Source organism: Apus apus, chromosome 7, assembly GCF_020740795.1.
Source record: "Apus apus isolate bApuApu2 chromosome 7, bApuApu2.pri.cur, whole genome shotgun sequence".
In the NCBI taxonomy this organism is placed as follows: domain Eukaryota; kingdom Metazoa; phylum Chordata; class Aves; order Apodiformes; family Apodidae; genus Apus; species Apus apus.
The window spans coordinates 4,882,226-4,896,311 of record NC_067288.1 but is presented as its reverse complement, the minus strand read 5'-3'; the positions used below and the strand labels follow the sequence as shown (position 1 = coordinate 4,896,311).

The following is a 14,086-nucleotide window of genomic DNA, read 5'->3' as shown; positions in this document are numbered from 1 at the left end:
TCTCTCTAATTTGAGACTGTTGTGAACTCAACTGGAGTTCAGGGAACCAAGAGCATGGGAGGGAGGTGGCAAAAGGGGATGATCTTTTACTGGGAAAAAAAAACCCATCAAACCCAAATAATTCTGAAAAAAAAAAAGGCACAGAAGCAGTGTGTATGTTTCTGGAGGGACCTGGCATACCAGGAGGGAAGGAGGAGCAGCTGTGGTGTGAATCACTTGTCTCCAGTCACAGCTCCCAGTTCGCACCGTTCACCGTGCGGTACAGGCTGGATGGAAAACAGGACAGGCAAGGAGCTGCTTGAGTTTGCACTCACAGCACAGGTAACGGTGTTACCCTGAGAGAAATGCCTTCCTGTGGCTCCATCAGTGCCCATGGTGACCAGACAAAAAGCAGGGAAGGGAAGGAAGCATCACGTGCTGTGTTGTGTCACACAGCCCTCTGTGGGATGGCGGTGCTGAGGAGAGCAGGTCCCCATCCCTTAAAAACCATCTCACCCTCCCATAGCCTCTCCTCTGCAGGCAAACCGAATCAGACATGCAAGAATTTAGGTTTTTCCTTTAGCTTTCTGGCACCTCCACCTTTGGTGGGATGGCTGTGTCCCACCGGCAGAAAGGGGCCTGCAGGACCTGACCCCAAACCCAACCACCGTCCCCAAACAAGGTGCAGTTTAAGATGTCCTCGTTCCTTGTGAAACACGACTGCAGTGGCTCAGAAGAGATTTAGGAGGGTGTTCATGTATCAAGTGAACTCAGAACTGAGACACCAGGTCCCTGGATAGAGAGATCAGCACTTTTTAAACCTTCCCAATCCACTTTTTAATTGTAATTAGGCCTTGATGCTGTAACTGCCTCTGCAGTGTCTGGGGGCTGTTGGTGTTGGTAGATAACAGCAAGGGCTGTTTGGGCAGGGCTGCTCAGTCTGATTCCTTCCCATCCAGGGGAGGACATGGGCTTGGGTTCTGTGTGTCCTTCTCTTTGTGTTAGCTCCTCGTTTCCTAGGTTCACCTTCCCCTAACGAGGCTGGAGAAGCTCCTCAGCCAGAGTAGGTGTCCAACCATCGATGATATCCCCGCCGAACCGTGTCACACTCTGCATTGTAAAGTGTTACTCACATCTGCTGTACAGAGACTGTATGTAATAAACAGCCTGAGGGTACTTGCTCTGTGTCTGAGTGTCTGAAAAGGTGCTAGGCAAGCCTGTTTCCCTGCATGGAAAGTGGGATTTGTGGGCCTGGGGATGGGACAGGTGTCTTTTAGCAGGACTGCCGAGGAGGAAATGTATGGGAGAAGTTTGTGCCTTCTTGGACCCTGCCCTCATCCTTCTGTGAGCTGGTTTCAGTGGGGCAGACATCCTGGATGGGGTAGCAGAGAAGGGATGTGTGAACGCTAAGCAGTAAGTCTCTGCTGTTAAAGCAGTTTAGATCCAGTCTCCCTGGAGGCCTGGACTGGGGAGATGAGTCAGAAATGCTGTCAGTAGGATCTAGGAGACTGCAAGGAAGGTAAAGCTGAAGAGCTTTCCACCAGCACACTGCTGTCCTGTGCCAGGTACACCCTGCTGCTGCCTGTGATGGATTGCCCATCTCAAAACCTGAGAACAAGCAGGGTCAGGAGCAGTCATCCTTGGAGAAGGCTGCAGCAAAGCTGCCCTGGCAAAGCCCAGGGTGAGAGCTGGCAGTGGGGACTGGGGTGAATTACTAATCACAGAGTCATCGTGGTTGGAAAGGACCTCTGAGGTCAGAGTCTAACTGTCAACACAAAAAAGGCAAGGGAAAGGCAAGGGATGGCTTGACAGGCAGGGAAGGCACATCTGGGCATGCATGAGCTAGAGATGGGCAGCAAAAGATGGGCAGCAAGAGCCGGAGAAGTCAGAGTGACTTGGCCAGCCCCAAGGACCAGTTTAGGGAGTCAGGAGGAGCCTGGGCTTGCTGGGGAAGGGTCAGGCAGCAGCTGAGGGCAATCCCAGGTACTAAAGGGGCAAGGGAAGGTGTTGCCAGGGACAGTGACCAGAATGAGGGCAGCTGGGGAGGTGTCTGGGTGTCAGCAGAAGGTTGAGTGGTGGGAGATCTGCTGCAGAGTGGGGCTGCAGCAACACCATGGGGGCTGGAGCTTGCCTGGAGAAAAGGGTTCAACAGGGAAGGGCTGAGGCCAAGCAGAGTATCTCCTGAGCAGCTCTAGGAGGAGGGGAAGAGCAGTGGTGACCTGAGTCTGGCCTGGCCCTGGGTACACAGAGGGCACTTCTCACCTGGTGCACAACCCATTGTCCCTGCCAGAAGGTGAGTGTTTGCTATGTGGTCTGTGCAGGGTTGCATTTAAAAACAACCACTAAATGAGCTTGTTTTTCTCTGGGAATCGGTGTAGTGTAATTTATCAGTCCCTCTGTCTTCTTTCTATCCTCCTTTTTTCCCCCTGAATTCCCTTCTTTTATTGTTTTTGCTTTTCATCTGCTGCTGCTTCCCTCTAAGCCTGTCTCTGAGCCAAACTGAGCTGCATGCAACCAAGGCAGGATCTGCCATTCGTGCTGCTCTGCCTCTCCTCTTACTCAGGATATATTTAGCCATTGCCTTTGGTGGTGGTTTTTTGAGGGTTTTTTTTTTTTGGCTGTTCAGTGGCTTTAAAGAGCAGGTGCCAGGAAGAGAAGCAAAGATTAAAAATACCTGCTGCCAGTTCCCTCTCCCCACGCAGATGTGCTGCAAAGCGAGCATGTGAGCAGGGTGGGTAACAGCTGCCCCTCGAGCTCATTTGTAATGATAATTCTTTTATTGCTATTTCAATAATCTCTTTCCGCACTGCTACAGATTTCCAGAGCAGCTATTTCCTCTCGTGCCCCAGGTGAATGCAGCCTGTGCTTTTGTTGAGTGTCAAATAAAAGCACCCGGTGGGTGAGGGCTGGGGGGGTGGGGCCCTGTTGTGGCACCCAAAGGGACAAGTGCCACTGGAAGGAGGCATGGGTGGAGTGAGGCTCACCTGCAACCCCACGGACATGGCATCCCCCAGCAGCCCCTGGCCACCCCTGCCCCATCAGCAGTGCCCATGGCCAAGACCCAGCTGTGCTGTGGCTCCTTGGGGACCCCTCGATGTGTCCCCGCTGCTGTTGCAGCCTCGGTGGCTTCCCTGGCACCACGGCCAGCCTCCTGGTGATGCCACACTCCTGCCTGCCCAGCAGCATCCTTCCATGGGTGACCCTCTGCCAGCACCCCTTTCCTCATCTCCTTTGTCCTTAAATGCCCCCAGAGCTTGGCAGCAGGAGGAGGGGGCTGTGCAACACCAGCAGGGCCTTCAAGCCTCTCCCTTCTACTCCTCTGCATGTAGCATCTCCTTGATTTCATGCAGACAGCTCCAGGAGGCTCATCAGCAGTCTCTGCTGAAGCAGTGCAGAGGGCACAAGGTGCTGTCTTCAGGTTTTACCATTCCTGATGGCCACCTCTGCAGGTCCCCACCAGTTTAGGAAAAATCAGGTGTCAGGCTCCTCAGTGATCCTGCCTGGCCCACGTCTTCTCTCCTTCCTTGCCTTCCCTTCCAGTCCATTTTTGCATCCTCCCCTTATTGAAGCACTAAATATGTAAAAAATACACAGTACCAGAGACTCCTCAGAGCCTGGCTGTGCTCTGGCACCCCATTCCCCACATTATTTGTGTGCTTTGGGGGATAGGAACTTTGTTTTCCTACTTTGCAAGGTCGCTGCCACTTCACCAATGCTAACCCAGAACCTACAGCGGTGGTACCTGGGGCTGAGAGATTTGGTTTGGCTTCTGCTGGGGAATCTGGGAGCTGTTCCCCTGCAAACACCAGGGCAGGGTTGCTGGGACCTCCCTGGTGGAAATGTGAACCCCGTTGAAGCTGATCCCCATGGATGGGAGGTGGGCTTCGTGCTGGCAAGGCTGTGGAGGGGAAAGAGAGCCTGGCCCTGGGCCTTGTGACACAGAGGAGGTTTTTTTGTGTGTTCCAAAACAAGGACTGATAATCCAGGCAAGTGAGCTGGAGCTGCAGGAGGCTGCTAAGCTAAATGAGGCAGGAAGCACGTAATTAAGTTAGATAGAGAGCAGCATAAAGACATCTGAGTACACACATGGTGTTGGGCTCAGGGGCTATTGCACAACCCCACTGAAGAGCTCTGTGTTATAAAATATTGCACCTCCTGCATCCCGTGCTGCTGAGCTGCCCACCCTTGCACAGCATCTCCTGCCCCACTGATATGGTGGGGGTTGTTCTTTTCTCCCAAGTAGCAAGTGACAGAACCAGAGGAAATGGCCTCAGGTTGTGCCAGGGAATGTTTAAGTTGGATATGAGGAGCAATTTCTTCACCCAAAGGGTTGTCGGGCCCTGGCACAGGCTGCCCAGGGCAGTGGTGGAGTCACCATCCCTGGAGGGATTGAAAAACCATGGAGATGTGGTGCTGAGGGACAGGGTTTAGTGGTGGCCTTGGCAGGGCTGGGTTAACAGTTGGATTTGATGATCCTAAGGGTCTTTTCCAAGGAAAATGATTCTGTGCTTCTATGACGGGGAGAGTCACAGAAGCAGCCCCAAGGGGAGCAGAGCTTGTGCAGGGAGCTGGTGGCTGTGGCAGAGGGTCCATCTTGGCAGTGGCTGTTGCTGGAACAGCCCAGTTCTGTTCCTGGGCTCAGATCTGGACACATGGCACTGAGCTGTGTCCCAGCACCGTGCACTGGTTCAAACACCCAAGTGTGGGACACATTGGCAGGGGCTCAGGTGGGTTTTTCTGTGGCTTTGTGCATCTTCTTGCTGAGAGACTGTGGTGCCCGAGACGATACAGCCTTTGATTGACCCTTTCCCTCCCACTGAGGTTTTATAGGGATCTCTTCCCCTTGTGGGGGCTGCAGGGTCTGTGCAGTGTTTCTCCCCTCTGGCTCACATCTCCTGTGCTCCTCTCCTGTGGGCTGTGGCTCTGTTTTCCCCATCCCAGCCATGTTCCTGCCAACCCAGCTTTGTTTTTGCCACCCAGTTTCGTTTTCCTGGCTGCCTCAAGCAGCACGTGGCTCCCAGCACAGCAGCTGGTCTTGGGGACTGTGGTCTTGCTGCCAGAAGTCATCTGTCCAGCTCTGTGTCTGTAACACGTGCCCAGCCTCCTGGAGTTCTTCCTCTTGGCACAACCTGCTTGGGGGATGCCTGAAGCACTGGGAGTGTCACCAGAGCATCCTATCACTGCATCCCTGCAGGTGGGAGAATGGTCTGCAGAGAGGAAGCACAGCTTTAAAGGGGAAAAAAAGACAGATGAAGCCCTGCTTAACACTGGCCATCCCTCTCCTGTGGGTAACAAGAGCCCATCCCCATGTCAGCATGGTCCTGCACTGTGTCACCAGTCTGATGTGGCCAGGTGCTCGCCTTCCTCTTCCTCTTCTTGCCTCTAAACCCACAGCAAGGATCACAGCTCTAATAATGGTTTTAAAGGCACAGATATGAACAAGGGCTTTCCGTATCTGCAGACATGTCTGTAGCTGAATATCTGCTGACAAGCCTTAAACATATTTGTTCAAGGGAAAGGAAACAGACCTGTTGGGAAAGTGGCTGCTTGCGTCATTAAAGCTGAGACAGGAGCTAAAAATGTGTTTGGTGTTTAGCCCTGATGCATCTTTGCTGGGTAGCCAAGGGCAAGACACTTTTTTGAAATGGTGGGAGAGATACAAGAGTCCCTATTACAGTTCAAGGGAGCTGAGGTGCCTGGTGCTCCTCCAAAGGCCCCAGCCTGAAATCCTTGTGCTTCTGCCCAAGAGGAGCCTTTCTCCCTAGCACACAGCCGAGGTGGCTGCACGTGCTGCTGCTCCACCAGCACGGCTCATCTCCCATGCTGAGACACTCCATCAGTGTCCTGGATGTGATTGATGCAGGCAGTGAGGGTAGGAGACAACCTGGGCTTTGGAAAAATGCCTGTGTTGGCTGTGGAGCTAGTAATAGCAAGAAATTAGTGGGGGGGAAGGAAGAGGATGAGGAGCAGAGATGGCAGCTCTTACCTTTGCCCTGGGGTGGTCACAGACAGGGGTTTTTAGGGTTGCTCCCCCCACCCTGGTGAGCTTGATCCCAAAGCCACTGACAAGGAAATAGGAGGGAGGGCAGGTCTCAGGACCCTGTGTGATTCTGACCTTGCTTGGCACTGGGGACCTGTTGGCTGTCCCAGACCTCTCTGTTTGTTGCACCAGACCTGGTTTGCTGGCATGTGGTGTCTGACACTGGCTTAATTCTTTCTCTTTATCCTTCTGCTTTGCTGGTTCAACCATTCCCCTCCAGTTTCCAGCCTCTCCCCTGCTTTTAGTCTCTTCTTTCCCCCTTTTGTTCCACCTTTACCAGATGCTTGCCCACCCTTTGCTCAGACTTTGATGCACATCTCCCCTTCTCTTCTCCCACCATTGACCCAGCAGAGAAATTGTGATGAAGTGCAACTTCTGCCAGCTTGTGGGGTCAGACATCAGCCCTTCTTTTTTCTGGCAGTGTGATTTGGGAGGGGGGGATGTGGAAACACCAGACCCCTCTGCTCTACCTGCAGTGCAAGATGGGTGTGTTGCTTTGCCCTGGGGCTCACAAGGTGTTGTTCCCAGGCTCTGCACCTGCTCCTGTGACGCTGCAGAAGAGCCTGGCTCTGACGGGGACGGGCATCCCCTGCTTAAACCACCCGAGGGAGAAGTGTCCCGCTGTGTGATGCCTCCACACCAGCCCTCGCAGTGCGGGGAGGGTTGGAAGTCCTCGAGCAGCAGGACGGAGCTGACGAACTGCCTGGGATTCCGGCGTCTGTCCCGTCCCTCTCTCTCCCCATCTGCGTCCCCACCCGCCGGTTACTCAGCAGGCTCCGCACGTCGGTGGAAACGAGCCTGTTTTTTCCTGTTATCGAGGACGCAGTTACGACTGTGATGCTCAAGGACAAGCTTGAGCCTCCCACTCCCCCCCCCCCGCCCCCACCACCCGTAACAGCAGAAAACAAACCTACCTAAGCTGTTATCTTCGCCGGGAGCAGCTTGTGGTTGGCTGGAGGCTGGAGCGGTGCCTGCTCCCCCCTCCCACCTTCCACCCCTTATAAAGCCCGTCTCCTCGCCGCTCAGCCAGCCCACAGCACAGCCCTGCCTGTTGCACCCTCCTGCTGCCACCCTAAGGACCCGATGAGTTGCTGGGTGCCTGGGTGCCCGGCTCTCAGCATGTGCCGGGGCTTAGCCACGCTCCCCATCACTTGCCTGGAAAGGTAAGGGGGCATCATCGCCACGTCTCAGCTCTGGGATGGCAGAGGGGGAAAACAAAACAAAAGAAAACAAAAAAAAAAAACAAACCAAAAGGTGCACCTTTGACTTTCGGAGCGGCTGGCCCAGCCTCTGCTGCCGTGGTTGTGATGGTTCGGTAGAAATCGGGGTGCAAGACCGCCAGGACAGGCACGGCGAAGGGTGACCCGGGGGATGCGGGTTTTGCTGCCTCCCCCGGGAGGGGAGCACAGAGGTACAACCTGCCCGGGGAGAGGAGGGGGCTGCCCTGCCCCTGTCTGGGCGGACACACGCCCCAGGGTTGTTCCTCTGGCTCCGTCTGGGCAGAACTCTGCTCCAGGTTGACAGCGGCGGGACTATTTTTTGTCGACACGGTTGAGATGTTCAGCGACACGTTGCTCTTCCTGCCAAACGTGGCTCCAGAGCCGGCTTGGCATTTAAACACGGATTTTTATGAGATGCCCGAAGGAGCTGCAGCAGCGAGACCACGTGCTGCCAAAGTGGGGGGGGGGGACACCCTGGGGACAGGAACCCCTTTCTCTTGAGCTCCTGCTGGCAGGGAGGTGCCTGGTGCCACTGCTGCAGAGCCACGGTGATGGGCAGCCATGTCCCTGGCTCTGGGCACAAGAAGTGGGGCTCGGAGCCATGGGGTAGGTGGTCACAGGTTCCCAGTGGCTCAGGGACATGGGACATTCCCCCCCCACCCCCCCAGAAGGAAAAACCACCCAAGAAGCAGGGGAGCATCAGCCCCGCAGCAGCTGCCTGGCAGCAGGGAGATAGATGCTCCTACTCAGCAATTGTGGGTTGTTTTTTTTTTCAGAGGACTGCCAGGAGAGAGGAACGGGAAAAGGAGCTAGGGAAGCCAGGGGGGTGATGGTGGGGGGGGTCTAGCACTCAGCAGCTGCTCTGCTACCTGCCCCAGAGGGAAAAGAATATTTTTCAACTGCGTGCTGTGCTACCTGGGAAGCGAGGGGGAGGAAATGCCCCCCCTGGGCTTAATGCGCTGCTGAGCTTGGTTGCCAGGGAGCAGGAAAAATCATCGAGGGAGCGTTTATTTCCTGCATGAGAAGGCAAGGAAAGCAGGGAAGCTGTGGAGCGAGGGCTGTGCCTGGTCTGAGGGGTGCAGCCCCTGCGAGGGAGAGGGGTGGCTGCAGCAACCCCTCAGTCACACCCCCCCCCCTCCTCTCACTCCTTTCCAGAGCCAAGGATCTGAAGACCCGCTTAGGGATCCTGCTTCGTACCCCAGAGCTGAGACACAAGATCGGGACCTCCAGCAAGTTGCAGCTGGGTTCCAGGAGGAGGTAAGGCGGGTGGTGCCCCATCCCAGGCTCATCCCAGGACAGCTCCCCCTGGACCGGGATGCTCCTGCACATCTGCGCAGCAGGGAGGACAGAGCCACAGCTCATCCTCCCCGTGGTCCCACCCCGGCAGGCAGGGAAGGCGGATCACTTCCCAGCTCCACCAGTTAAAAAATCAGACTGGGGAACGGGTGCTCTGGCATTAAGGCACAACAGAGCAGGGCCTTAGCAAGCAACCTGGAGGGCTCCAGCAAGTCGTGGTGTCTCCAGCCACTGGCTGGGACCTCTGGGGAATGAGGCAGCATTAAAAGCAAGATACTAAACGTTGCTCCTGGAGGCGGGGTGTCTCCTTGAGGAGGAAGCTCTGCTGGGCTTGTACCAGTGGAGAAGGGCTCCTCTGAGTATCCTCTGGAGAAGCTGCACTATGGAGCTGAGGTCTGGCGAGGCATCGGGGAAGGCCAAAGAAAGGGAGAAAGGAAAGAGAGCCCACAGGTAATGGCTGCTGGGGTCTGGCTTGGGTTTCCTGCCAAAGCTGCTGCCCTTCTTGCTCTGTCTCCCATCAACGGGGCTGCTTGACTGAGATGCTGTGGAGCAGGAGAGGTGCTGCTGGTGGGACACCAAGCCTTACATCCATTTGTCTTTTTCCAGAGACTCCTCACGAGAGGTACTGGAATGGAGGGAGTCCTTCGACCAGCTCCTCAAGAGTAAAAGTGAGTAGGACCTTGTTTTCTTCCCTTGCTGGTGGAGCGTGGGACAAGCACAGTCCTAGCGAGCAAGAGGGTGGCTGTCTGCCTGGAGCCAGGGAGTGAGGAAACCTTGTCTCCTCCTCAGATTAGATGGTTTAGGAATTAGGAAGAAGCCCCTCTCCTGCCCACTAGGGTGCATGCACCGGGTTAATTGCTTGGCTTGGGAAGCTGCACCCTTTTCTTCTGACCTTTTCTTCTGAGGAGGGGAGTATAACTGCTGTCTTGCAAAGGCTCCCTGCTTCCTCGGGACATGGACATTGTGGAGGGCAACCCATGTGGAGCAGTCCATCGGGGAGACCATCACACCACAGTGGTCAGGAGAAGGCAGGGTGCCCACTCTCCATTTCCTCCTCTCCTTGCACAGCAGCACAGCCACCTCCTCGCAGGCGTTTGTTGCTCAGAAAACTGCGTTGCTGCCCTCTGTCTGTACGTCCTGTGCCTCCGGGGTTGGCTCTTCCCCGCGGAGAAGGAATTCAGCTGCTTTTACTGAGTTACCTGTAGCCATTTTCCCCTCCAAAATTTGCTGTACCTGTGGTGATGTGCAGGGTTCCCTGTTGTCTCCCTCCCCAGTACCTCCGGACCCAGAGAGGGGATCCCTTTTCAAGTCCTACACTTAATCCCTTCCTTACACTGGGACTTTACAGCAGGTACTGATCAGTAGGAGTGCCAAATTTTAATATAAAAATAGTTGTCTACCTTAACAGCTGTTCAGTGGCCAGAGAAAGCCCTCCCATAGCTCTGCTTTGGGGCTGGTATTTTTTGCCTCACGCGCTGTGACGGCTGACGAGCAGCTCCAGCTTTGTCACTTAATATATTCCCCCAGCCTGGCTCTGAAATCCTTGCTGCAATTACTCTCCCATACTCCTCAGCATCTTGTTTTCCCCTAGATCTCAGCTGAGACATAAAATGAGAGCTGTTGCTGCTCAGTTCCTGCAGGCCTAGCGATACCTCCATGTATTTCTCCTTAGTCAGAATTAGCTCTTTTCCGAAGCTGTAAAGAAAATACTCTGGAGCCTCATTACAGAAAGGTCAGATAAATAAAACCAGAGGATTACTTGTCTGTGGGAAAGGATTTTATTGGAGTCTAGAGGCCAATTAGCAGTCTCAAAGAGTGGAATTTGCCCAGAGGGAAAGGAAATCTGCAGATGTCATGGTCTGAGCTCCCAGGGCAATGTTTGCAGGCAGCTTTTGGCAGCCATCCTCCTCTTCCTCCCCTCTTTCTGCCCCCTAAGTGGCTCTTCTCTCTCCTCCCCAGGTGGGGTGACCGCCTTCCACACCTTCTTGAAGACAGAGTTCAGTGAGGAGAACCTGGACTTCTGGCTGGCCTGCGAGGACTTCAAAAAAACCAGGTCAAAAACCAAGCTGGCCTCCAAGGCCAACAGGATCTTTGAGGAGTTTGTCCAAAACGAGGCACCCAGGGAGGTGAGAGCATTTTCTGCCTTGAATGGCACCGAACAGGGTGGGAAAGGAATAAGATGTCCTGGTGGGTTTTATTAGAGTGGGAGGGTGGTCATGAGAGCTTTCCTTTCTAACCTCACGTGGTCTACCAGCATGAAGGGACAGAAATGCTTGCGGCCATCTTCACCCTCATCTGAAGGTGGAGAAAACAGTTTCCCTGCCCCCGGGGGAGTTGTTAATGTTTGTGGATGCTGCTTCCTTACAGGTGAACATAGACCACGAAACCAGGGAGCTCACCCGGAAGAACCTGACGGGAGCCACCTCCGCCTGCTTCAACGAAGCCCAAGCCAAGACCCGCACCCTGATGGAGAAGGACTCCTACCCCCGGTTCCTCAAGTCTGCCTCCTACCAGGACATGACCAAGCAGGCCACCAGCCGTGGCATCAGCAAGCGGTCCCATACCTGACCCCAGCTCCAATTCGCTGTGGGGGGACGAGCTGGGGGACCAGGCAGGGAGACAGTTTGCAAGGGCTGAGGTCCACGCCGTGGGGTTTCGGCTGAAGTCCTGGCATTGTAGAGGGATCCCCAGAAGCTCAGCTGCTTCCTGCTTCCCACCGAGCTGCTGGGATGAGAGGTCCTCCTTCCCTGGGAGAGCAGAGCAGGTGGGAACCCGACGCATCCCCTGGGAGCACGGCTGGAGAGCAGCACCACCACAGGGACAGAAAGAAGTGGGATTTGCGTTGCCATCCCTGGAAAAAGAGACTGGATTCCCCTGAGCCTCTGTAACCAGGGAGCTCCTGCCCCTGACCTGCAGCATCAGGCTCTGGAGCTCCCTCAGAGCAGGGAAACCCCCCCAGACCTGCTGCAGGGCTTTTGCTATGAAGCAACGTCCAGAATAAGAGTTCAAAGACTACAAGGCATTTTCAGCTGGAGGGACCCTGTGCCTGCCTTCTCCTGATCCCAAGATCCTGCTTCCACCCTTCCCACACACACACACACTCTGCAGCAAAGCTTGGCACCTTCTCCCAGCTCAGCACGTCCCTCTCAGTGACGTTTTTATCCCTTGCTTAAACTACTCGACCTTTAGATTGCACCTAATCTTAGGTCACGTGCACAACTTTTTAATACTTCATTGTTATTTATTTTATCATTATTATTTTATATATATATATATTTATTAGGAGAGCACTGCTGAGAGCATACACATGCCCCTTGCTCCGAGGAGCTTGTAAATGAAATCATTTTAGATATTGTAGCCCCTAGCATGTGTCCCCCCTTTTTCTGTCTGATAACATAGGAGAGAGGAGTGGATGGATCTGCAACGTGAGCGTGGGTCTGGGAGCAGCAAGAGCTGCAGCCCTGCAGGGCTGCTGGAGGCAGCTGGTTTCCCGTGAGCTGGGAGAATGGCTGATGGCAGCAAAAGGCTGTTTTGTGGCCCACGCTGGTTCCTTTTTCCCCCAAAACAGAGTTTTGTGGACATCATCTTGGCACGCAGCCTCCTGCCTCGTCCTAGACAGAGAACAGTGAGGTGAAACCTGTGCTTTGGTGAGGGATCCTGCCGAAGCTTCTTTTTGAAAGCTGTGGGAGAGAAAACCTGGGGATTTCCACCTGGTTTAAGGCTGGGTTTGGTGTGTTGTGCCCTTGGCTGGCACAACCCCTCTGTAGCCACGACACTTCACCAGGAGCCTGGGGAGCCAAGCGACCATCCACGTGTGCCTGGAATTCAGTGTCCTGGGGGGTGGCAGGACCTTCCATCAGCTCAGTCTTGTGGGGCCAGCTCTGTGGAAAAGCCCCTCTGGGCAGGGATATCTGGGTCCTGCAGCCACCCCAGAGAGCTGCGAGTCCCATCTGGCAGCACTGGTGCCAGCAGCTGGGTGGGTGGGCAAGGGGGAGATCCTGGCTGTCCTGTGCTGGCCCTTGGGCCACGTGCCCCCAGCTTTGTTTCCCACTGGGGCTGCCATGTGTAGCTTATCCCTAAAGACCAAACCTGGGGGACCTTATCCCACTGGTGCTCACTCCTTGCTGTGGGAACCATCTTTTATCCCACCCCAGCCCTGGCTGGAGAAGAGGATTTGTTGGGCTTTTTGTGGCTGTTTGAGCAGAGCAAGGGGCTGAGGACCAGCTTGGGGACCTCATTCTGAGTCTTCTTCCACTCTCCCCACCCTGGTTCTGCCTCTGAGCCTCGGTGGGTCCTGGCTGCATTTACAGGAAGGTTTTTAGCTGTTTTCTTATTTATTATTTATTTTTACAACTGGAACCACCTTTGTTGTGTTACTGAAGTGAATGATGCACAGTGAACCGTTCTCATTCCCAGCACAATATTGTCATCATAAAATAAAACATAAAGAGGAAAAGACTGTGGCTACGTGGGGTTTTTTTTCTGGGGGTTGGGGGCTTTTCAGTGAATGTTTACATCCTGATGTTGGTTGACTTGCAGAGCACATTAAAGCAAGCTGCTTGTGTTGGATGGCTCGAGGGGCATTTAGAGTCACTTTGAAAGCTGCCATCTCAGAAAAGGGAAAGGAAGGGGAAGACTAGTGCAGAATAAAGCTGCTTGGTGGTATCGAAGAGAACTGAACAGTTCACAGCAAGAATGAAAACAGACCTTAAGTTCTGGGTATATTTGTGGTCAGAGTGTTCAGTTCTGTTTGTACTGCTCACCATTTGCTGAGCACTTTGCAGGATTGGGGCTCCCAATACCTTTTTAATATCAGTAAGACAACGTTGTCTCAGAAGCAGGAGAGGATTCCAGTGAGGGCTGTTTGCAAAAACTGCTTTTGGGTCAGTGCCATAAATAATATTTGATTTTTATCCATGGCTCAGCTGATGATTGGATTATTTTACAAGGGGGAGAGGGGGAAGTATCCGGCATTAGAAGGGAGTGTTAGGAAACATCCTCCCTCTGTGCTGTCTGTGAGGTCTGACCAATCCCCCTGTGTCCCCACAGGATGATCTGGGGAGGGGTGGATGGTGTCTGCACCCCCAGGGAGCATCCTTGGTGTAGAGGGAGGATCCCTCCCCATGGGAGCATCCAGGTGTAGCTCAGACATGGTAATGCCTCAAAGCAAAAACAAACTCTAAGTGTTCTTAATTAAATACACCAGCTTTTCTTCATCCATGTTCCATACAGTTGCCACCCACCTAACCAGAAGAAGGCAGTTTAAATTCCCCCTTATCTTTCATTATCTCTTTAATTAAGTGTGGCCTTGTTTTACAAGACAGGCAGTTCAGAATGGCAGCAGTTGGGGTGTGTACCTGATCTTAGTGCAAATCAGAGGGAAGAAGGGAGCTGAAAGGTGTCCAGGAAGCATTTCAATTACCTGTCCAGAAAAAGGTTGAGCAGTAAAACAATCTAGAAGCAACTAGAAAAAAAACCAACAACCAACCAACCCAACACGGTTGTGGGTTTTTTTAAACTGCAGCTTCTAACTGAGAAATAAAAAAGAAGA

The 14,086-nt window shown here is 53.8% G+C and overlaps 1 protein-coding gene across 2 annotated transcripts; it reads left to right on the top strand.

Moving 5' to 3' along the window:
- The first annotated feature begins 7,061 nt into the window (after positions 1-7,061).
- RGS16 (regulator of G protein signaling 16) lies at positions 7,062-12,981 on the top strand. Of its 2 annotated transcripts, XM_051624726.1 has the most exons (5): positions 7,062-7,182; positions 8,395-8,496; positions 9,142-9,203; positions 10,495-10,661; positions 10,903-12,981. In XM_051624726.1, exons 1-5 carry the CDS (start codon positions 7,103-7,105, stop codon positions 11,101-11,103), a joined length of 612 nt encoding a protein of 203 aa, XP_051480686.1. In that variant the 5' UTR covers positions 7,062-7,102; the 3' UTR covers positions 11,104-12,981. The 2 variants fall into 2 exon arrangements, with proteins under 2 accessions (XP_051480686.1, XP_051480687.1); XM_051624727.1 differs by lacking the exons at positions 7,062-7,182; positions 8,395-8,496 and adding an exon at positions 8,707-8,985.
- The last annotated feature ends 1,105 nt before the right edge of the window (positions 12,982-14,086 follow it).